A 24,620-nucleotide genomic window follows, 5' to 3' on the forward strand; every position below is an offset into this window, starting at 1 on the left:
ATGTGAATCATAAAACTACGAGGGAGGAGGAGTTTCGACTCTCTCGCTATTTTTGTGGAGCTTTGACGTGAATCAAAGAACTACGAAAGAATTGTGAAACTTCAACATGAAGCGGAGACATGGAGGAGAACAAGACTTTTTAGAAATTGCATTGCCCCTCAATATTCGAGAAGTAAAGAGGTCCTCTTCAAGTTTAAATTTGTTCATTTAAAATCCGAGTTCTTATTAGAGGTGAGCAAACAGAACCGATTGAACTAGGAACCGCCCAAATTAGATTGAATCGGCCAATTCGATCCCGTTCCTAGGTGCATCGGCTCAATTTTTGGTTCCATAAAATTGAAATCGGTAATTATCGGTCCGATTCCCAGTTTCAGAGGTGGAATCACCCACCCCGACCGGACCGACCATTTTTTTCAAATTTGATTTTTTTTTTATAAGTTTGTAAAGAAATCATTTAAACTCTTAATTACTAAGGTTATTTTTACAAATTTTAAATATGAGCACGAGTTTCAAGCACGCGCAACTCGTTCCATTGGATCACCGGGGGACAAGACCGGATCGGCGGTCCTCGATTCTAGAAACTTGAAACCGATTCCTCTAGCTTGGTTCCCTATTTCGGGGGGATCCGATCGGACCGATAACCGATTACTCTTAGTTCTTATACTCCATTTTTTTTTCTAAGCATTCCTCTCTTTTTTTGATTTTTTTTAAATAAAAGTTGATACTAAACTATACTCATATATTTTATTACTTATAGTATAGCTCAGAAATAAAATCACATACATAAAAATAAATAAAGATGTAAATTTGCTTTCTTTTGTTATTTTGAAATTTTTTTTATTTTTAATAACATAATCTAACTATTTAATTTTATTAATTTCAGAAAAAAATAGCTTTTATATCACGAATATAAAAAATCCTATCTACATTTACTCCACCAAAAGGCATTTTTATCCTAATTATATGGCTTTTATATACGATTTTATTCGTTCTATATTCGATTTTATGTTTTTGATCAGAAACCAAATAGTAGGAAAAGATAATGATCATCAAAGGTAGCCTTCTCCGACAAGGAAAAATGAAAAATCAAAGGTAGCAACAACACCAGCAGTCAGTCCTTTATCACCGACTGCTTAACTTCTCAATAGAGCCGAAAAGGTACAGTTTACCAGTTCAACAAGGAGCTCTCGCATATAAAACAAATTGCAGATGCAGAGCCGCTTCCTGCCATGAACAGAGCAGAGCAGAGCAGGGGCGCATTCGGCATCCCCCCAAAAGCCTCGTTTTCATGAACGAGGTGAAGAAACAGAGGCGGTGGCGCGTGCTTACAGCGTCCCACGTGCGAGGGCTGATGCGGTGGCGGGAGGAGGAGCTCCCCGCCATCGAAGGAGGAGAAGAAAACATATTTCCTATATTCGCTGTCATCGGGACTCACCGAGAGGAGCTAAAAAAAAAAAAGGAAAAAGAAAGAAGAAAAAGAAAAGCTTAGACCACCCTCTGACTCTCATGATTTTCATCATGTTATTTAGACGGATATCATAGTTCCGAGGAGAAGATGCTTCCCTGACATCATATGCGTGAGCTTTTTCCCTTCTTGTCTTGGGTTTTTGAATCATAATTTATTCATCAGTCACAGAGAAAGAGAGAGAGAAGGGTAGATCGACATTAGCATCGTCTTCGTTTTCTGCGAACAGAGATCTCTCTCTCCCTCCCCTCCACGTCATATATACTTCAGCGCACGCTGGACAGTTGACCGTGGAAAAAACTACAGGAGATTTCCTGTCCAAGCATCGCCGAAGCATTCGCGGACTCGAAGCGCCTTCTTTTGCTCGGGAGACGCGACCTTGCGCATTCACCGCTCGCATCCAGTCTCTCCGTCTCTCTCCGAGGTGCGTCCGATTTCATTCCCTCCCTCGCAATCTCATTTATTTCTCCAAGCACCTGGTCGGTTTCCACCTGTGAAGAAGTCGGCACCAGACGCATTTCGATTCATCCAACGTCCTTTTCCTCCTTCTGCGGCATCTGCGATCAACGCATTGGCTATCTAATCTGCATGCTGCCGAAGGCTTCGAGCATCTGGGGCCCCGAAATTCGCGAGCTTGATGGAGCTGCTCGCGCTTTTGCCCTCGCATGATTTGCCATACGATCTCGTTCTTCCCCCTTTCCCTCGAAAACGGGGGACGTTTCCCCCGGTCTGACAGTGGCTTTTCACAGTGGGCCCCATCTCCATACCGCCTCTACTTGCAATGGGCCCTACGGCCCACATATATAGAGAGAGAGAGAGAGAGAGGTTTCCTGAAAAAACTAAGCTCTTAGGTCCACGGAACAAGCTTTGCAGAATAATTAAGGATATGTTAGTTTAATAGATAGAACGACGTGGGTCAGGGTCGTTTTGCGATTTTAGTTAAGGGGACATAAGCCCCCGATCTTAGCTGGGCCATCAGCACTCGCTAGTTGTACCATCTGATCCCCATGTGAAACCACATCATCTTCTTCCTCCCCCCACCCCTTTCTGTCCGGTCAGGTCAGAGGGACATGTGCTTGGCATTAGGCTAAACAGCACGAAGCGGGCGAGATCAATTCGGGCATCCGTCCCCGTGTTTTTGCATCTCGCAGCGGACGAGATCGAACTATCGGTTCGGCAATTCCCGAATTGGAGCAACTCTTTTTCTTGTTTTTTTTTTTTTTTGGAGATTGACGTGTCGTGCTGCCGCGTGTTTCTTCCGATTCTGCCCCGATCCCCTGTTTTATTATTTATCACGCAACGAACCAAAAGAGAAGATACATAATCACATTTATTGCGTTTGAAAGGAGGGTGGGGGGGGCGCGGGGACGTGGGTCGAGCACATGATCCCAAAATCGATTTGGGATTCGATGGGCGTATGCAGCTTTTGATTGCATGGAGAATGACCAGACAAGGACATCACGCACGGTCGCTGTAATAAATTACGATGAGTGCCCAATATTATGCCTTTGAGGAGGGGAAAAAAATAAAGAAAAAAAAAAGGAAATTTTGAGAGTGAAAGATTGGAAATTTCAGGTGAAAAAACATTAAAGTTAGGCGTGCGGGCAAAAATTTTTCCTTTTTCTTTTTGGGTAAAGAAAATTGACCTTCTTGGGTAAATGGGCTGGACAACAGTGGCCTGATTGGGTAATTACTGGGGTGAGAAAATCGGTGCCGCGACTCTCGGGACACGCGCGCCGGGCAACTCCTACTCGTACGTGTGGGGCACGCGCGTATACCCGGCGCGTGAGCCCCGGGCCTCTCGCCATTTAATGCAAGACCCTCTTTTCGGCCATTTTTTTTATTATTATTATGCCCCAAGATATTTAAAAAAAAAAATTATAAAAAAAGACTCCATTTCCCATGCCTACTACGTTGCTTCCCAAAGACAGTTATACGCACATACGCTTCACGCTTCCCACCCCCCTCTCTCTCTCAGCCGATTCCCGTCGCAGGCTTTTCGCTGCGAAGTTAGATTAAGGTCGGGTCGGATCGGATCGGATTGGATCCGACGAGATGGAAGGTCGGGAGCAGCGAGACACGCCCCACGGCCATGTCGGGGCAGCAGCGGCGACGAGGAAGAGCGGCGGCGGCGGCAGGAGGAGCAGGTTCGCCGGCGCCGACGACGAGGGCGGCGGCGAGGGATCCGCGGGAGGAGACGCGATCGAGTGCTCCGGGGAGCGGTGCAGGTCGTGCACGGCCGGCGTGGTCGCGGACTGCGCGGCGGTGTGCTGCTGCTGCCCCTGCGCGGTGGTGAACCTGCTGGCGCTCGCGCTCGTCCGGGTGCCGTACCTGCTGGGGCGGAGGTGCCTGGCGAGGAAGAAGGGCGCGAAGAAGGTGAAGAAGAAGAGGAAGTGCGGGAGAGTGGGAGGAGGGTCGAGCGAGCGGGAGAGGATAGTGGAGGAAGGGATGAGGGAGTCGGTGTACGGGTACGGGTTCGAGGAGGGCTTCGGTGACGGGCTGGAGGCGGAAAGATCGGCGTGGTTGGACCTGGAGTTGTATGAGGTGGGTCATTTGAGCTTCGGTAGAGTTTCCTTCACCGGGGTTCAGGTCCAGAGCAAGGGCGGTTGCAGTTGAAAGAAATTCGATTCATCCATCCAATTTTTTTTTTCCTTGCCTTGTATTTCTTCGTTTCTCTTTTTCGGCTGGGCGGTTGCGTCCCATATCTGGTATTACTGCAAATAGCGTGTCTCTGATTATTCACGCCAAGCATCCCCTGGGGTGGTTTTTGCCTTTGGTGTCTGAGGATTTTCTGGGGCATGCATTAAACCGGGGAAGAAGAAGAAGAAGAAGACGACGGCGGCGGCGGCGACGGCGACGGCGACGGGAGAGGGACGAAGGTTGATGGGTTCGAAACGTTTCCGATCAACGCACCATCTTTTCCGAAGAACTCGTACATGGATCCGTCATTGGGACACTCTCTCTTACGATGTTGTACGCTGAAATGATGAAATGTTCCAGCATTTTTCCGGCTGTCCCCTTTCTCTTTTGGTCATGGTCTAGTCAGAGATTTCACAGTAGTTTGGCTTCTTGGGTTTGGCCCCCTCTTTGACCGTCTCTTTTGCTGCTCCCCCTGCTCATGAAGAGAACACTCTGCACGATGGGTACTTCACTGACATTAGATTTAATGAGGATGCGAATGAACTTAAGCCTTAAGGTATTAACTACTCTTCTTCAAAGTCTTCGATCCGACAGAGCCATAAGAGGAAGAAAAAAAAAAAATCCACTCGGATTGATTGATGGCAATAATGCTCGGCAACTTTAGTCGAGTCGAATTAACGAGTCCTTTTGAGATACTTATTAAGCATTTAAAGCGCGGATCTTCTTCTTTAATCGATTGCTGCATGAGTTTAGCAATCGTAGTCAGGTGGCTGCGAAAATCCATTGTTCAAGCAGAGTTTCATGCGTCCGGAGCAGTACAAGGTTTTTACTGAAATAGAGACAAAGTTAAAAGACCGTGAAGAGAGCCCCGAGGTTTTTGTCCTGTAGCGTGGCGGGTTGGACAGAATGCTATGTCGCGACAAAAGAGTAGTCCACCTTTGTTTGACCGGCCCTGTCCCATTTCACTCGGTAAATCTAAATCTGACGGTGTTGTGACTTGCGATTTCCCTAAATAATTCCGTTTACATTTTCGAAAAATATATAATTTAAAAAATATTTTCTTTAAAGTGATCACTTATATCGCTTACAAGAATGAATGCACGAAAAATACTTTTATCATCCGTAAAAATATTCAAACACAAATTGATATCGATAATGAAAATCGGGAGTATGAATGGGTTCGGTCGAGTTGGGTCGGGTCGTGTTTTCATGATATGCAACCCGACCCGAAGCAATAGAAGGATGTGTTTGGCCCGACCCAAAACACTAAAGAAATAACCCAAAGCGGTTGGATCAAGTTGAGACGGGTCGGTATGAGTCGGGTCGTGTTTCGGGGTTTGTTTTTAAAATTGATTATTTGCAAAACCTCATCTTCTACACGAACTAGATCGAAAACGACATATGAATTTATTTGTTGGACGACATATGAAAGTAATTAAATTCATCGCTCGTCTAATTAACTGAAAAGTAAGCGTCGAAAATCGAAGCGTATAATATTAAGTGCTGCAATGTTTGAATCTGAAAATGAAAATAAGGAATATCTGAAAATAGACAAAACACGAAACGGCCCAACCCATCGACAACAATTTTCTTTTAATAAAAAAAAAAGTGTATTTTAAGCTTTTCATTTGACGAATTAATTTTCTAAATTTTAAGTTTTACTCCGAATTCATTACGAAATCCTCGTTGGAGGGAGCTTGTTAACTTGTTAAGCACTTCAGTAAATAGAGTCCAGATCCCGTTCTTTACTATGACACGAAAGAGCTCGACTTGCATCTTGACTTGAAGTAGGGGATGCAATGAGCTCGAAGAAAATTAATGTAAGATAGGATTGATTATTAATGAAAAATCAAATTCGGATAAGTGAACGATATTTACATGGGAAAAACCCGAATCGAAACACGACTCGACCCGAAATATTTATATTACCCAGAATTCGAGTGATTACCCCGACGACCTAAACCAAAAGTACTAGAAAATTTAGGTTGGATCGGATCGATTTGTGTTTCGGTTCGGATGTATTGTTCGGCTTTGATATCCTTAGAAATGATTTTTTTATTGATTAACTATTTCAAGAGATATAAACGATTATTTTTAAAATAATATTTTTTAAAAGTATTCATTTCCCATGAAACAAACGGAAGGGTAAAATATTCTTCATCGTCCACAAAGATATTTGGACTTAAAATTATTGTCGATTATGGAATTATTCTTCACCGACTAATTATTTCAAGTGATGCAATAATTTATTTCTTTTTAAAATTATCTCTAAATTATTCATTTTTCGCGAAATAAATAGAACCTAATAACCCGACTATGCAACTGACTTATATATTCAATGACTTCAACGAAGCACCAAAACATAAAAATTGAATCGAACCGGAAAGAATTTCCTCAAGAACGAAAGAAACATCAACTGCATGAACTACAAAACCTGATAACAAATAATTAAACGAGAAACGGAACACACAGATTCCTTTCCAGCGAATAAGGGAAAATCAAACAATGGCAACCTTGGCTCCAGCTTCTTCCAGCTGCTTCTTGGCCTCCTCGGCCTCGTCCTTGGACAACCCCTCCTTGAGCTTCTTGGGCAGCCCCTTCTACCAGCTCCTCGGCTTCCTTCAGCGCCAGGCTCGTCATCGCCTGCACCGCCTCGATCACCCCGATCCTCGAGCTGCTCGGCACTGATTTGAGGGGGGCGCGTGGGATGAGAGGCGGAGGAGTGGACGGTGAGTGTGTGTGTCGCCATTTTTACTGTGAGTTGGAAGCAGAAAAAGAAAGAGAGAGGAGAGGGTGAAGAAGAAGATAGGACAAGGGTGAGTGCAGTTGTCCGGTCGGGAAGAGTATGAACACGAAGATTAAATTGGATATCTGACCGATAAGCGTAAAAAAAAAGGGGATTCCGGAGCAGATCGCCTCATGATGCTTCATCTAAAGCGAAGAATAACAAAGAAAGTAAAACGAAAGAGAAAACAGTAAGGGGTGGGAGGGGCATTCCGAGAATCGAACTCGGGACCTCTCGCACCCAAAGCGAGAATCATACCACTAGACCAAATGCCCTATCCTTGCAATTTAAGTCATCGTTTTATTTATTACAAAGATTTAAAGTAATAGAGACCTAGTACGACAACCTAATGAAGTGTCGGGCCCATTGGGGCTTGTGCGAACTATTCACACGGGCTGCCCTCCGCGAAGGTCGTCTTCTTGAGGCCAGCTAATCTCTGAACGACGTCGGACTTCCCAACTGTGGAGGGCCACCCGAGCATTATTGGGCTTCCCTCGCAATCTGGGGAAAGAACTTTTCCCCGACGCCAAACATTGAGATCGACACCGAAGTAGACATCCCATCACCTCATCTCACGATGGCCGCGTCGACCGGCACGAGGGTTGGCATCGAGCCGATTCTGCGCGCTCTCGAACTGGCCCTTAGCGCGTTCGATCGACTTGTGATTACCGGGTGGGCGGTTCTAGGATCATTTAGATTCCGGATACTTAGAACCTATCCATCGAAACTTGTTCCTTATTTTTTGGAACTTTAAACTTACCTTGCATACCTTAGAATCTAGAATTTACTACCCTATCACAGATTCTAGGGTTGGTTTTAGGATCTACTTAGGTTCCTCATTTATTCTTAGTCGAATGATTACGGTGAATTATCTCATTTGATGATCATTATTCGTCGCTACAATCCACTGATTATAACTTAAATCTAGACGTACGAAAAATATAAAGCATTAACAATGTAAAAGTCCCGGTCATGTATATCGCCGAAAATGGAAGCTTAGACTTACGGTGGTTCCAGATTACATACGTCTCGATCATATTGAAATGCATGATTGTCTAGCCGCCTGTTCAATCAATATCCCATCACACCGTTTTATAACCCGGGCTTTATTCGTGCGGAAATCGGCATAGCTAATAAAGCAAGATACGGACTGAATTGGAACAACCCCAAAGATATTGCTGTGAAGACGTGCTGACTCCTAAGTTTTAAAGCGACTAAGGTGAGATAATGCAGTAGGGAAATAGTTCGAGAGCAAACGTGATTCACAACCATGGAATTCACGTTTTAAATGCCTTCCATGGCCGACCGCCGTCACGTGTTCTTTCCTTGCTTCTCTCCCACGTGCTTCGCGAACTCAATTTCATCACGTTTAGAACATGTGACTGAAATGAAAAAGTGGTGGAAGACAGGGCGCACGAGCGGCCCGAATCGGTCGACATGTGCTTCTTCTCTTTCCTGCTTTCCTCCACGTGCTTCAATTCAAGAACAGCATCTTCGTATATTCACGAACGAAAGAGGAAATGGTCGCAATCCGCGAGCAGGAGTTTGACAGATCCGACCACAAGTCATTTTAGCCTTCATTAATGCAGTGGGATTTTCATGGAGATGCCAAAGCATCCAAACGGTCTCCAATTGTCTAGAGCGACCTCTGATCTTGGTATGGTTGGTACCTACTCAATATCATGCACTTGCTGCAGTGGTTACAGTAAGGAAACAATTGTGGATGCTATGTAGTTTCGTAACTTGATACGATTAAGCGTGATCGGTTTCTGGCCTAGAATCGAGAAATGGCCCTATGATGCTTGATTCCAAAAGCAATGGAACTAGTTGGTCGTGATATTGCCGGTTCATGAACCGGCTGATTTCGATCCGATTCTCGATTTTACTTGGGAACCAGTTCATTTAAGATTTTGAATAGAGTAAGAAATTCTAATAATCGGACATAAAAGTTCCACCATTTCACTACAAAAGCATCTCGTTGATCAAGTGTTTACGGTGTAAATGGATATGTTATTTATTTATTTATTTATAAAAGAGATTTCAAACTCGGTTTATAATCGGTATAATCAATAATGGAATTGGCAATGTCGGCCATGAGGTTTTGTGGGACCATTACCAACGGTTCCCAAAAATTTAAGCTCGACTTTAGTTAGATCATAAAGCATGGAATATGAGCCACGGAAGATTTCAATTTAGGATCCTTCGTTACGATTCCATGTGAAATTTTTGCAACACCACTAACAATTACTCTAAAATCTTACCTGTTAGATGAATGCGTTTCTAATATTTAAATAATCTAACACCAAGTATAACTAATGGTTCCAGGCTTGAAACAAGAAAACCGAACTGATTGTGTGCTAGCTCTAAGTCACGGAGCTAGAAACCTAAAGGGTTCTCCTAGAACCAACCTTGAGCGGGTCAGTCCATGCCGGTTTGGTCCGGCTTCCGGATTGAACCTGACCCGGTGCTCACCCTTAGATCCGGCGCATGCAAAAGCGGATCCTGTGTGTTCGCGAGAATTAACAGAATTTGAGGTTCGGACGTGCAGTTATAGAGATAATATCTCCAAGATCTTATTGCAATAGATATGTTGCCACTGCTACAAACTATAAAATAGTATACAGCACGTCACATGCGACATCTGATATGTCGTGGCCTTTTCCTCTATTAAGTACAAGACCTACCGAAGCTACCAACAACACAAGAAGACCCCCCATAACCAATATTCCTAAAGGGGATAAAATTGGGCATCATGACCAGTACCACTAATTAGCGACTGCATGGGCCACAGATCCTCCACGCTCCAGAAAACGCCATCGTCCGGTACTTGGGCGGCCGGAGGAGGCGAAAACGTGAATTCCGCGCGGCAGCCTCGATCGGACGGCGGAGAATAGGCGATCCCCGTCGCGTCTGCGGCTGAAACCCCGTGATGATCGGTGCTCGCGCTTGCAGCCGACGGAGGGTTGACAAGATCACTCATCTCGGATTCTGATCGCTTGATTATGTGTTTCTGGATCTTGGTCCTCCAGTAATTCTTTATTTCATTGTCGGTCCTCCCGGGCATTTGCTTTGCGATTTGGGACCACCTGAAAAATAGGAAGATAATTACTTATTTCGGATCGATAAGTTTTTACCCTTTTCGACGATTAAAAAAAAAAACGACATATATTTTGTCTAAAATGATTTTAACAACAATGGAACTCCCCCGTGCAATAAAAATAAAAATAAAAAAGCGGTACACGTGTCGGCGGTCGGGGAAAGCCTAGTTGAAATTCTTTTAGGCACACCAAAAAAATGTATGTGACCAATTGCGGTTCACCTTTAAACCATTTACGTCCGCCAACGTCACCATCCCAAATTCTCATGCAATTAACACTAAAGAGGTTATTCCCCCGGGCACCATCATGCATGTGATTTACGTAGAGAGAATCGAGAAGTGGATGATGTCAAATGAATCTGCATGAGCGTAGAAATTATTTTTAGCAACGATTTTGCAGTAGAAATTTCGAAACTATAGGGAGAGGGGGGATTCAAACACTTTTTGAGTTATGTGCACACCCTGTTTATCTCGATGTGAAATTATTGTACATCTTAACACGCCTTCTCGTGCAAATCCAATTAGATGGTAGGGATGCTTAACGAAAAGATTGCCTAGATGATTTGAATAGGGGATGCAAGCTGAATCGAACTCGAGATATCCCGATTGTAACGATAACAAGTGGACTATAGCGCATATCTGTTTACTCGAAAAGTTTTGAGTTATTAGGGTACGGGATGAAAACAAAGGTAGCGATGGCTATCGATAAGCTTGACAGTTCCCCATACGTTGTGATTGAACCGCATGAGCCCCACCAAGCAATCCCTTTCTCCAAATGGGCATGTCCTCCAAGAGGTCTTACGCTATAATTCAAACGTGGGGTACCCGAAAGCATAGTAAGAAACAAGGAGAGAAGGGATTTTGCTATGTATTGTCCAGCATACAAGATAGGCATGTCTAGAGAATTGCCTAAATAACCATGTTTAGATGGTCCATTGGCGAATTTCGCTTTGCTGTCAACTTCACGTGGTGATTTTGGATGTTCTTCCTACGCGCCGTGGTGGGGAAAATCAAGTAATCTGATAACCATGAGACGCTTCTGCAGTTGAATTCGATGTAAAGGGTTACGAGGGATTGTCGATTCCGCACGCCTCGAGTACCTTCGTGTTTTTCCGGGAGAGATGTATGCGGGGAAAATAAGGACACGTTTACGAAGTAGTACGTGAAATCACCTGTTTCCCCACATAGACTGCAGGTGTATGATCAGGAGCTGCTCTTCGGGGTGATATTACCCCTCCGGACGTCGGGTCGGAGGTAGTTCAACCATCGGAGCCGGCAGCTCTTTCCGGTGCGTTGTAGACCTAAGGTGATCGATGTATAAGATCATACGAAAAAGGCTATAAAGAAGAGAAATTCAAATACAGCAATTACCGCGAAAAGCCAAAGACAAAAAGAAGCGAATATTTAAGGCTATTACCAGCAGCTTTAGCAAGAGAGTTCCATACACCTTCGCCGTGATGGTTTATGTAGTCTATCAGAATCAGATCCTCTTCAACAGTCCATGGTCCTTTCCTCACTTCAGGATCCTGCGAGCAGAAGCATGGATTCTTGTCCATCTTATGCGTGTGAGAGAGAGAGAAAGAGAGATAGAGAGAGAGAGAGAGAGCACAGTCGAGGAAAACGAGGTAACGATCGTTTATATAGAGGACGTTGAACTGTCGAAAACAATTTATGGCCTGCTCATGATGTTTGATAATCTGCACGAGAGCAGAGAGCTTTTTACCTACCTTCCTTGTTTTTTTCCAGGGACAGGACAGTTTACCCTTGATCTCAATTGGTTTCAAGGATAAGTGGACGTTAACGAGAGTATCTTTGAAGGACACGACTAGACAAGATTACAAAACCCGTATTTGATTGATTCGTTGGACGACCGCATGGTGGATACTCCAAGAGTGCTACTGAAAATTTGGCCGATGAAATTGAACATAATTTTGTAAAATTAAGAGCCAAAAAATATATTCACCTAAGTGAGACATTTGGTAGTCAATCAGTAATTGAGACGAATGCCCTCAGCACTTGCGCATCTCTCACTCTGTACGAATCATATGACATTAAGATTGGCTTCTAATTATCGCCATTAGGCAACACCACGTTATCATTATGCTGGGCAAGCGGGAAATGAGGTACAATAAGCTCTTCATGAACAAGTCATCAAGTACCAATCAAGGATCTAACCAGAAGATTAGTCATCAAATTAGCAAACACGACAAAAAAATATTTGAATTTCTTCTACCAGCCATATGAAACTTTAGTGCCATTCTGTCTGTTATGGAGATGAGTCATGACGGCAGTACCAGTTAGGGTGTACCGAACCGAAAAACCAAACCGAACCGAACCAAAAATTTGCACATTTCGGTTCAGTTCAGTTTTCGGTTTGGATAATGAAAAATAACCATTTTTTCTTTTTCAATTTGGGTTATTTCGGTTTGGTTCGGGTACCAGTATCAAATTCATTACACTGAGCTTATACATGCCGCAGGCTTTGGATGCTTTCAAATAGATAAACAAGAAAATAGATCATCCAAGGTCACAAGAAAAAAGTTCCACTTGAACTTGTGCAAAATCATAATACAGCTCAGTTGAAGCAAAAGGTCTCGTGAGTCACTTTTACCGCTTAAAAGTGTAGGCCAAAACAGCAGTAATGAAATCCCATGTCACATTACATATAAAGTTGAAGCAACCAATTGAGCTTTTACAATAGTATACTGACGACAAAACAAAAACTAATCCCTTACAGACCGCATGCTTCTGGTGCCATGCTGAGAAGCCCATGAAAATCCGCAAACGTCTCAAGCCTGAAAAACGGAAGGACAGATTGTTCCCCCAATCAGAAATTGAATAGCCAAAACTGAAGTAAATGTCTATAGAAAGCAGAACAGGTAAAATGCAGTCTTGGGTTTGAGGCGGTTGCCTGGCCAATTTACCCAGGGAAATCTTTGATTTCATGTAAGCAGCAAAACTACTATGGGTATAAACAGAACAAAGAACTCTTGGCTAACGTGGTCTACATAGTGCTTAGGAACCATGGTCCTAAAGCTTGAGCACCACGTGCCACCAAATCTGCCCTAGAACCATCTTCATTTACAAAAGCAGTGTACTAACTGAAACTTAAGTAGTCATTATTACTAGAATCTGCCATGCCAACATAGCAGAGTGTTTAAGGTTCTCTAATCATTGCAGCTCGTAACATTGAGTTTTAAGCATGCAGGTTGCAAGCTTCCTTTTATTGTGATCGTGCCAGACTGAAGCTGCTTTAACAGAATTTGACCTGTTCAATGTGGTTTTGTACAGTTCATGGCTCGAAGGTGTCAACTTAAGCTGCGTTTGGTCATCCGCATAAAACTCAGGATAGGATATGTTTTATCCTATCCCGTGTTTGGTAGGTGTCCCGGATAGTTGGATATAGAGGGGATATAACCCGGATAAAAAAATCCGAGGGGAGGGGATAGGATAAGATCGGATAGGATTTCTCTTATCCGTCATATAAAAGCTAACTTTTAGAATGATGACAACTTTCTTGTCTCATTTGTTTCTATTTTCACTTTATTTTTTATTTTTTTGCAAAGAGGTTTGAAAATCTAATAAAATGTGATATTTTCAAGTTTTTTTGTGTATGAGAACGTTATTTTTATAGTAATAAGATCGGAATATTTCGTGAGCATCACGTATGGGCATATATGTCCTTTATATTGATATACGGTTTCTACCAAATGTAGGATAGGATAGGATATGAGAATATCCGACTTTAAATCCATGATTCACTAAACAATGGATAGGATATGGCCAAATCCCTAGATTTCTTATCCTATCCTTAATGGATTGATCCGGTTCCAATTTCTAATTGATTGAACATATTGATCCAAGCCAATTTTCTTAAGCAAGAGTTGGAAATCCACCCATTCTACTCCAGCTGATCAACGAATCTTGGCAAATATAGGGAATGCATCAACGTTTGGGCCATCACATACCTTGCTAGCAATATTGTTGGAAAGCCAATCCGGACCCTCGTAAAGGCCCTCTCCAGAGGTTGCACGGGTGCTTTGGATGTACCTGAGACAAACCATCACATCGCGTATCAAACGGATAACCCATGATGCAAACTTTCCGAAAAACATATGCATCAAATGAAACCATTTCACCGGAACGACCAAGATCCAGATGAATAGTTCTAAATTCAATATCACTAACTATAAGAGAGCTATGCACTTCGATCCAGAGATAAGCTCTTACCAGTGGCGTTGCCTGAGAGAATGAAGACCAAGCTTGTCAGTTATTTCTGCTGCATTCATTGCATTAGGGAGATCTTGTTTGTTGGCAAACACAAGCAACACAGCATCTCTCAGTTCATCCTGAAAAGTTAAATGTCAATAAAACCAGCAATTTGGAAGGTTTTTCTTTTTCCACAAACATCAAAGGCACCTGCAGTCTAGCAATGTGCGCATTTCAATTTAAAAGATCGATAAACAAAGAGCTACAAAGCATGCACCATGTTCCCATTTCAATTTTCAAATGAAAGGTACAAAATCCAATGTGAATAAAAAACAATTTCCATTAAAAAAAAACCCGGTATGCTATAATTGACAAGGAAAGTACCGAAGGAAAGGTTGACCAAGCCAAAGAATAACAATAGATCGTCATTAACAACTACAAGCTCAGAAGGTCAGACAGAAAAAACTCTGCTTGTAAATATTCCTCAATGAAATATCAGGATCCCGAAGCACAAGACATTGATGTCGAGTAAAACCAATAGAAGCAACCATAACATTTCGATGTCAAGTGTGTCATAAAAATGCCACGACTCGTGTAAGAATAAGCCTCTTGCCTCTCGCCACAAGCAATCATATTCAGTAGATGAAAGGAATTATATATGCACTAAATTAGCCCAAAATGAAATGCAGCGCTACCTCATTCAGCATCCTATGCAACTCATCTCTTGCCTCAACAACTCGATCCCTATCATTGCTATCCACAACAAAAATTAAACCCTGCGTGTTTTGGAAGTAGTGCCTCCACAATGGACGGATCTGCATTTGGAGCAAAGTAGAAGCTGCATCAGTCCACATGATGAAAAGCTTATTTTGGAGGTGCTAAAAAAGATAGGGACAGCACTTAAAAATTTCAGCGATCTCACATAAAATGTGAGCTATGAGCATATGCTCAATGATTGGACTTGATGTAGGTATCCGACATCAATAAGGGCCATATAGGCCTAGGTTGGAGTGGTCAATGAAAGTCAGCAGTACCAAAAAGAAGAGAATGGTTAAGGAAGAAAAGGATCCCTAGCTAAATGACATTTACAGCATATAGGGTGAATTTGGAGGTTAATCAGAAGAAGGCTCAGCTGAAGATCATGTTCCCATCAGGAGGCAGGGTTTAATATCTACAGGTATTGCTGCTTCTGTGCTTGCTTGCACTTACATGTATGTAAAAGCACATCAAAAGATGCAGAAATAAAAATCAAGATGGCAAATTGAGCAACCTTGTCCTGGCCACCCACATCCCAAACTGTGAAGCTGATGTTCTTGTATTCAACAGTCTCTACATTAAAACCTACAAAACAAAAGGCTCTGTTAATCACTAGGAACATGAAAAAGTCAACATGGGCAAGACTCGCAGAATGACAAGGCATTCAACAGCAGATTAGACATATATGCAAGAATAAAGAAGGATGACCCAAAAGCTATCCTACACAGCTAGAAAAATAAACAAAAATAGCCTCCAAATTGTTCCTATTAACCACTAATAAGCATTAATCAGGCCACAACAAGCACGTACTCCAACATCCGCCTAATAATCTCACATAGAAAAATAAGATTACTGTTTGGAACAATAACAGTTCTAGAGCCTTTGTACTCAACTTGCTTATCTCATAAATTTCCACGCACAGGCAACTGTCCTGTTCGCCCTATTTTCCAAGAGATCTCTATTCTGCAGATAATACTCTCATTCCATTGTGACAGGGAAAAACAAGTTTACTTTGCATCAAAAGGAACAGTCCACAAAGGCTTGACAGTTGAGACAACCTCACTTAACAATCAGTACGATTACTAGTCAATGATGACACTCATAGGGTACAATAGTAGCAACACAAAAGTCCTGTCTACTCATCATTCGATTCAAGTCCATCGAATCTCAGACTGTCTTTATCTCATCTACCTGTCAGAGAATTCGAATTTATTGAAATAATTTATCTCCTGAAGCGCTTCCCTAAATGTCTCTCATGCTCATTGCAGGACAACAATTGCAGCCGCATCGATCGAATGAGCGGAAATTCAAATTGAAAATTCAAACTTGGACCACTCAATATAAGCTAACAGCTCATTCTGATGCATTTAGGACATTCATATTCCTCTCGTGATTAGAAACTAGATATGTGATAAACCATACACAAGATCTCTTTTCACCATCTAACAAACCAGTGATTCAATTATCATCAAGGACGCGACAATATCTTTACACAAATGGACATTGTGCATTAGAAAACTCACCAATAGTCGGGATGGTGGTGACGATTTCTCCGAGCTTAAGCTTGTACAAGATGGTGGTCTTACCAGCAGCGTCAAGACCTACCATCAAAATCCTCATCTCTTTCTTGGCAAAGAGCCGGCTAAACAGCTTCGTGAACGTAAGCCCCATGGTCTCAACGCTCTAGCTCAGCCCAAAAAAGACTTCGCAGTTCGCACCGCCACGCCAACAGAAGCAGCAACAATCACAGAATCGATCTAAAACATAACATGACTCGTTCAACATTCGGTATCAGATCTAAACGAAACGAATAAACAAACAAGCTACAGGTTACACGCAGCTAGATGGCCCGACTACGGATCCGATAGATTACTAAGAAATTCGATAGATCCTACAAGCGCATGCAGATCACCGGCCCAAAAAAAGGCATCTAGAAGCCCTAAAATGGCCTGCGAAGAAAGAAAAAGCATTCGAGGAAGCGGGACCGCGAGATCAGGTGCGACGACGGCGATGGCGAGCGGATCTGCGCAAGAAAATCAACGCGAAGCGAAGGCGATGGCGTCCCTAGCAATGGATCGAAAGGAGAAGGAGGAAGAAAAAGCTATACCTCAGAGCCTCTCTCTCTCTCTCTCTCTCTCTCTGTGGCCGCAGAAGGTGGCGCAGCGTCGGAACGAAGGTCGTCTCGCTCTCGTGTTTGCTTAACAACGACGACTCGCGACGGTGGTGCGAAATGGGGGAAAAGAAGGAAACGAGGTTTTCAATAGCACCCGGGCCTCAACGACGTCGTTGCGGAAGTAGTTCTTCAATTAAAACTTTTTGACTATTTCTACTTCCACCCCAAAAAATGATTTGCATCCACATCCCTGTGAGTAAAAGAGCTTTCTTTGTGACTCAGATTCCATGCAAATTCTGATTTTCCAAAATCACACGGATCTGGTGACAAAGCTCTGAGACGATCTTAGAGGGAAAAATTAAACTTTAATCGTTCCGTTGTTTCACGAAAAATGAATGATTTGAATTTTTTTCCTTAAATAATCGCTTATATCACTAAAAGTAAGGCATAACTCCCTAAAAAATTCTCAATTCCTAAATTTATCCCCAACTTTTTTTTTGTCTCGGAAAAAATCTTAAAATTTAGGATTAATATTACGAAAAACCCTAAATTGGTACACTTGTGACAACTTTACTTCAAACTATTTTTCGACCATAAAAAATTTCAAACTGGTACACTTGTGACAAATTTACCCTAAACTAATACACCCATAATAAATTTACTATATATTAATTTTCGTTAAATTTAACCGTCAAATTGATGAGTTTGATGGCACATGACAGTTCATAAGTTTACCAGTTTAAGGTTTTTACCTTATGTTTGTTATAGGTATACCAATTTGGAATTTTTCATGATATTAACCCAATTTAACAAATGATAAATTTGTCACAAGTGTACTAGTTTGAGATTTTTCGTGGTAAAAAAAAATTAGTTTTGGGTAAATTTGCCACAAATGCACAAGTTTAGAATTTTTTGTGATCAAAAAAATAATTTGAGGTAAATTTATCACAGGTGTACCAGTTTGGGATTTTTTGAGGCAAAAAAAATAGTTTGGGGTAAATTTGTCATAAGTGTACCGGTTTGGGGTTTTCCGTGATATTAACCCTAAAATTTAAGTCCAGTCCGAAATCTACCTCAAACTTTTTTTTTCTTGAAATAATTTCCAAACTTTTGGTCCAATTTCAAATCTACTTCGAACTTTTTTTTTTTTGTCTAAGAAAAAATTACCAATTTTTATTCTAATATCAAACATGCTCCTATTAGCTATATGTTCAAAAATAGTGCTTTTTCCTTCCAGTTTTCATATCCTATGATGGTTTCATTTTGGAGGATTTCGACATTTTTTACTAGGGTGTGTTAGTTATCCATGTGGAAATGCCACGTCGGTCCGCACTTCTCACCCCATTTCTTTAAAGGTAGCGCTTTTTCCACTCGCTTTGGCTACCATACTCCATGAGTTAGGGTTTTAACAACAATATCCATTGTGGGTCATACCTTTTAGCATATCATTCTAATTAACATATTATTAAATTCAAATGTGGGCCTCATTTTGTGTTTACTTTTTTCTTTTTCTTCCCTACCTCTCTCTTCTCTCTCTTTGGTGTTGGTTGCATACGTCCTCCAACGTGCCTCCGACCCAAAGGCTCCATTGGCCGTGCCGTTCGCTCACTTCTCCACCTAGCCGCCTTGACCCACCGTCATTGAGACCTTCTTGACTATCATTTATTCTGCTATGAAGGGGCGGCGTCTTCACCTTGAGAGCATCGTCAGGTTGGCCGCTACTTTCTCATCTCTCTCTTAAGTTCCTTAAGTTCATCATGTGGTTGGATCTTCGTCTTAAAAATTGTTCGGATGCACGGTAGGGTCGAGCCATGCCTCGCCGATCTTGTGCCCCTTCGCCCTGAAGTAAACAATGGTCAAGAGATCTTGATGACGGCGGGTTGAGGCCACAAAGAGCGGTGAGATGGAGAGCGAGCAAACAGCACGGTCAATGGAGCCTTGGGGTCGAAATTGCGGTGGAAGACGTACGTGATGAAGGCAACGAGAAATAAGACGAGGAACGTGCAAAAAGAGAGAAGAGAGAGATATGGGAGAAAAAGAACAAAAAAGTAAACACAAAATGGGACCCACGTTTGAATTTAATAATATGTTAATGGTAATGATATGCTAAAAGGTGGGATCCACAAGGTATACTATTGTCAAAACACAAATTCAAGGAGTGTGGTAGCCAAAAGGGAGTGAAAAAGTGTGACTCTACTTTAATGATGTGGATTTTTTATCAACTTAGAAACGCTCGTCAAGTTGGGACTGGACCACTGGTTAGATTTGAGAATATATTAATATATTGTGATTTTTTTAGACAAAATAAAATTAGGGGCTAGATTTGGGACTTGACCTAAAATTAAGGGTTTTTCCTAAGATTAAAATAAGTTCGAAGCGGATTTGAGACTTGACCTAAAGTTGAGAATTTTTTATGAGATAAAAAAAAAAATTCGAGGCGGATTTGGGGTTGCACATAAAGTTGAAAGCTTTTTAAGGAATTAGGCCCTTGAAGTAATTAATCACCAAAAACATATTTTTACTATCAACAACAATTTATGTAAAAACATTCTTGTAGATGATGGATATCATTTTTGTTCATGCATTTTTATAAGCGATACAAGTAAATATTTTTAGGAAAATTTCTTTCAAGTAATTCATTTTCTGTAAAACAAACGAGGCCTAAGAGATAATACGATACATATTGAACTTGGGGAGGCAAAACAAAACAAAAAGAAAGTTTAGGGAGAATGTAAAAGAATTTCTGAGGAGATTAAGGGAGTATTTCTCTAATTTCATTTAGCAAATGAGGAACTACTTCTAACATTTCACCAACATATATAGAATACATGTGTTCTCGCTCCCATAAAAAGATCACAATAACGAGACAAGAAAGTAGTTTGCTATTCTAGGTTTTTTGCCGAGAGAAAGTCGGTGTTTACCTAATGTGCCAAAACAGAGTCGATGTTTGTTTTAACCATGTACAGCTAGAGAAAATATGTTAAGATTTTGAGTTATTTTTTTTTAAATTACAATAATGAGGTATGTTCAAATTTAAATTATGATTTTTGTTTCATTTACGTCTATATTACAACTAAGCAAACATTTGATTTGGTGTCCTACACTAAATATAGGAAAGCTTCATTAAACATGCCCATCCCATGATCCATCATATATCATAACCTCTTAATGCCATTGGTTCACCCAACATTGGCTCCTTCTCTTCTTTCTGTGCACATAAGGCTCAAAACCACAGATGACCTGATGGCAAACGCTCTAGCATCTCCAAGGGCAAAATCACTGTTAGCATTACATTTTGAGTCGAGAGATTCTGCTTGGACTTTATGCAGCTTGTCATAATACAGCCCGAAACTTTCATGGAAAAAATTTAAAAAGGTCCTTAAGAGCCATTTGTACCGCTTAAATGTATTTAGCCAAAAACAGCAGTTATGCAATCCCATGTCACATTACACAGATAAAGCTCTAGCAAACCATTTGAGCTTTTACAACAGTATATCGACAAAAAACAAAGACTAAAACCCTTTCAGACCAAACATAATTCGGTGCCCGTCGCGAAGCCAGTCAAAATCCTCAGAGATCTCAAGCCTGAAATAACAGGAACAAGACGGCTTTCCAGTCAGAAAATGAGAAAGTGATAAAATGCAGAAATTAAGTAGATGTCTGTAACAGAGGACCAAAATGAACAGAGCGGGTAAGGGGCTCGACCAACTTAAACAGGAATATACAACAAAACAGAAGCAAATCTTCGCTATGATGGAATATTTGTGCTCTTATAAAACCATAGCACCACAAACCGTAGATACAGCCGTCTCCTCTTACAAAGAATTGCATCAAAACTAAAGCACAAGTGGTCACCATTTCAAAAAGCTGCTTCAGCAGTACAGCAGAATGGTTATAATGTTCTTTGTACAGATTACAGGTCGCAATTCCCAGCCGTTTGGCCTCGCAAGCTTCCTTTCATAAATTAAAATATCCAAGTAGTACTGGACCAAACTATGCAGTGTTCTATGTCAATCAAATGGACCTAAACAAAATTCCCTTTTGACTGTTTGAAATGATCAATCCAGTCCAGTTTCTTAAAATAAGACTCAGGCTCCACACTACTTAGCAATCGCTCCAAATCCACCTGCCCTACCCCTAACAATGATCAAGTTTCAGCAATTATCAAGAGCTGCATCTTGAAGACAATGCAAGGGCCATTGATTACCTTGCTGGCAATATTGTTGGAAAGCCAATCCAGACCCTCGTAAAGGCCTTCTCCAGATGTTGCACAGGTGCTCTGGATGTACCTGAGGTAAACCATCACATCCGAAAAACTTTCAGAAGAAAAGATAGCAATGCATCTATTACACAGGAGAGGCCAAGATACAAAAGGGAATCAGTTCATGCAGTTCTCATAATCAGCTTCACTAACTAAGATAGAGCTAGGCACTTTCCATGCTTATGAGCTTCCACCAAATTTGCAAAAGCACATTGTTCATTTCACTTGATGGATTCGCAAGCATTAAAGGTTGGATGTGGCATAAAACCTTTTAAAAGCAATATTTCTGAGGAAAAGAAATTAAGAGTGAACAAGGGATAATCTCTTGCCAGTGGCGTTGACGGAGCGAGTGAAGACCAAGCTTGTCAGTTATTTCAGCTGCATTCATTGCATTAGGAAGATCTTGTTTGTTCGCAAACACGAGCAAAACAGCATCTCTCAGTTCATCCTGACAAAACAAGATTCAAACGTTAATTGCACTGTTTTTCCTTGTCCACAAGCATAAAAGAGAGCTGTAGCACAGCAAAACTCATCTGCACCATATATAAAGAGACCTGAATGATCATATCCATAAATCCACAAAAACTAAAAAAATGAAAATAAAAGGTGGACGGGTGTCAATTAGGGACCAGAACCAAACTTAAATGTGACAGAGGGAATTTTCTTCTTCCTTCTTTTTTTTTTTTTGCCGCGCGTGTGTGCGTGTAAACTAGCAAGTAGCAATGGGAAATGCTATTATAAACAAGGAACCGAATGAAGCAAAGATCGACAAAAACAAGAGAACAAGATTCATCATCTACATATTCAACCTAAAACAGTGTACAATACACGTCACTCTGTTGCTCAAATCCAAAAGAAGCAACAAGATCAATCTCATCACTCATGCAAGCCTTTGCCTCTTGCCACAAGCTACTCTACTCAATAGATATTAGACATATGAAGTACGGTAAATTTGACCAAAACAGAAAATGCAGCAATACCTCATTCAGCATCCTATGCAACTCATCTCTCGCCTCAACAACTCGATCCCTATCATTACTATCCACAACAAAAATTAAACCTTGCGTGTTCTGGAAGTAGTGCCTCCACAATGGACGAATCTGCATTTGGAGTAAAGTAGAAGCTTAATCGGTTTGCATAACACTTAACAATGCTTTGAGATGCCACGAAAGAGAGGGCTATGATTCATATTGATCTTGTAACACAAAGTATAAGATGCAAGCATGTGCTTGATGATTACCATATTATTGTCACAGGCATCAACTTAGGCAAGATATGCCTATATTGGAGTGGTCAATAAAAAAAATCTGCAGGACAGAATTACAGGTAAGGACCAACAAGGAACCCTAGCCATGGAAATTTTGCACCATGTGGGGTGGATGTGTCAATGAAGCAGCAGAAGACTGAACTGAAGTGCATGTGCCTTCAGAAGATGGGATTTTAATAATTATTAGGTCATTCCGCCTCTATTTTCGTTTCCCATGACATGCAAGCAGGAAACAAAAGCACAGCATGGAGAGGTGCATATAACAACCTTGTCCTGGCCCCCAACATCCCAAACTGTGAAGCTGATGTTCTTGTATTCGACTGTCTCTACGTTAAATCCTACAGAAAATGAAGGAAGCTATATCAATCACAGTGAAAAAAAGTCAAAACATGTTACATGTTTACCTTGGGTTAATGTGAAGGATCCACAAAACAAGATTTAAGAGTTGAGACCACAAAACAAGTCGAACACCCAATGGACAGGGGCGGATACCCAACCAACCCAAACATCTTATCCACTCATATAACTAGATTTAGTTTCAAGTACAACAAATCGCAGCTGGCACCTCTTTCCTCGCCCACAAGTTAGAAAATCTAAATGCATTCAAATGATTGCTCTTCTACTGTGCAGTCCGTCAAATTTACTCATTGCAACTTATCAATTACAATACACCATATAGATGCCTACAAATTCTGATTGAATATCATAATCAAATAATCACAGCACAAATAGGCTGCTAGCTCATTCTACTGCACCTATGAGGTGCAGATTCTTCTCGGTACTTAATTCTAGATCATGAAAAACAATGAACGAATGACAATAGTATATCCTCCTGCATCACGACCTATTAATAAATCACACACGAGATCTTGTAGCAAACAGATAAAAAAAAGGAAACTTTATTCGATCGGAAACCACGACGGGCATTCAAGGACTCACCAATCGTGGGGATCGTGGTGACGATTTCTCCGAGCTTAAGCTTGTACAAGATGGTGGTCTTACCAGCAGCATCCAGACCCACCATCAGAATTCTCATCTCCTTCTTGGCAAAGAGCCGGCTAAACAGCTTCGTGAACGTGAGCCCCATGGTCCCAAACGCTCTAGCTCAGCCCAGAAAAAATCACTTCGCAGCAGCGCGGCCACCAACAAAAACCGCAAGTATTAAACAGAAATCGATCTCACAAACCACATGAACCGATCGCGACGGGCAAACATTCAAACAGAAATGCAGATCTAAACCAAAAATAAACCCCGAAGAGCCGCAATCCGCAATCCGATGATCAGCGGAACAGGCCACGCAAAGCTCTATGAAACAACCGCGAATTCCAAATATGGCCGACTACTTCGACAGATCCGATGAGTTCGGGCAGATCCTCGTCGAAAAGGCGTCAAGAAAGTTACAATCGCGGGATCAGGCGCGTCGATCGATGGTGAGTGGGATCCGTGCAGGAAAATCAACACAAATCGAAGATGAATCTCGATGACGAATGGATCGAAACGAGAAGGAGAAGAAGAACTACCTCTTTCCGTCTCTCTCCGTGCAAAAGGAGCCGCGGCGTTTGAACGAAGGGGGTCTCGCTCACCTCTTGGGTTGCTTAATAATGACCTCTCAATGCGAAAAAAAAAAATGGAATTTCAAAATCAAAAAGAAAATACACAAAAAAAAAGGAAATAAAATAGAGAAAGGGAAAAACCACCACCCAAAAAAAAACACACAAAATGGCATCTACAGACGGCGCCGTTTAGCTTGTTAATTTCTTAAAACTTCAATAATATGACGCACTTTCAAATTTTAAAAGAAAAAAAAATCATCAAAAAAAAATTTAAATAAAAAAGGGAAAACAAAATTGGAAGGCAAAGGCTTGAAGATTTTAATTTTAAATTTTGCTTGGCCGACCGTCCTCCACAATCAGACGGTGAGACGGTCGGATTATAACCACAAAGGAGATTTGTGGAAATCGAATCGACTTGCTAATTCGTTTCCAGCATTATGGCTCTTCATTCTTTTTTTTTTCTTTAATGTGTTT

At 41.5% G+C, this 24,620-nt stretch overlaps 2 protein-coding genes, 1 non-coding gene and 2 pseudogenes across 6 annotated transcripts; 1 reads left to right on the forward strand and 4 right to left on the reverse strand.

Moving 5' to 3' along the window:
- The first annotated feature begins 3,414 nt into the window (after positions 1–3,414).
- Positions 3,415–4,585, forward strand: LOC115751176. Its single transcript, XM_030688934.2, has one exon. It carries the CDS (start codon positions 3,521–3,523, stop codon positions 4,079–4,081), a length of 561 nt encoding a protein of 186 aa, XP_030544794.1. The 5' UTR covers positions 3,415–3,520; the 3' UTR covers positions 4,082–4,585.
- Positions 4,586–7,093: 2,508 nt separating this feature from the next.
- Positions 7,094–7,165, reverse strand: TRNAP-UGG. The gene has a single exon. It is a non-coding gene; the product is annotated as a tRNA-Pro (tRNA).
- A 2,279-nt stretch (positions 7,166–9,444) lies between these two features.
- Positions 9,445–11,606, reverse strand: LOC125312901 (annotated as a pseudogene).
- Positions 11,607–12,569: 963 nt separating this feature from the next.
- On the reverse strand, positions 12,570–17,204 carry LOC115751134 (ADP-ribosylation factor). 4 transcript variants are annotated; one of them, XM_030688878.2, is made up of 8 exons: positions 17,060–17,149; positions 16,938–16,975; positions 16,476–16,660; positions 15,467–15,537; positions 14,892–15,011; positions 14,218–14,336; positions 13,956–14,037; positions 12,570–12,782 (listed from the first exon to the last, which is right to left on the reverse strand). In XM_030688878.2, exons 3-8 carry the CDS (start codon positions 16,621–16,623, stop codon positions 12,777–12,779), a joined length of 546 nt encoding a protein of 181 aa, XP_030544738.2. In that variant the 5' UTR covers positions 16,624–16,660; positions 16,938–16,975; positions 17,060–17,149; the 3' UTR covers positions 12,570–12,776. The 4 variants fall into 4 exon arrangements, with proteins under 4 accessions (XP_030544738.2, XP_030544739.2, XP_048128827.1 ...); XM_030688879.2 differs by lacking the exon at positions 16,938–16,975 and having other exon boundaries at positions 17,060–17,203; XM_048272870.1 differs by lacking the exon at positions 16,938–16,975 and having other exon boundaries at positions 16,476–16,635; positions 17,060–17,194.
- A 3,227-nt stretch (positions 17,205–20,431) lies between these two features.
- On the reverse strand, positions 20,432–24,079 carry LOC125312902 (annotated as a pseudogene).
- Between the last annotated feature and the right edge of the window lie 541 nt (positions 24,080–24,620).

Source organism: Rhodamnia argentea, chromosome 11 (assembly GCF_020921035.1).
Source record: "Rhodamnia argentea isolate NSW1041297 chromosome 11, ASM2092103v1, whole genome shotgun sequence".
In the NCBI taxonomy this organism is placed as follows: Eukaryota; Viridiplantae; Streptophyta; class Magnoliopsida; order Myrtales; family Myrtaceae; genus Rhodamnia; species Rhodamnia argentea.

What these genes read in the sequence shown, in the direction of transcription:
- LOC115751176 (XM_030688934.2), top strand. Translation starts at nt 3,521, where the DNA reads ATGGAAGGTCGGGAGCAGCGAGACACGCCCCACGGCCATGTCGGGGCA.
- LOC115751134 (XM_030688879.2), bottom strand. Translation starts at nt 16,623, where the DNA reads ATGGGGCTTACGTTCACGAAGCTGTTTAGCCGGCTCTTTGCCAAGAAA. An exon ending in TGCATAGGATGCTGAATGAG is followed by an intron (nt 14,337 to 14,891) that starts GTAGCGCTGCAT and finishes TTAACTTTTCAG; the next exon opens with GATGAACTGAGAGATGCTGT. An exon ending in TCTCTCAGGCAACGCCACTG is followed by an intron (nt 14,038 to 14,217) that starts GTAAGAGCTTAT and finishes GGTTTGTCTCAG; the next exon opens with GTACATCCAAAGCACCCGTG.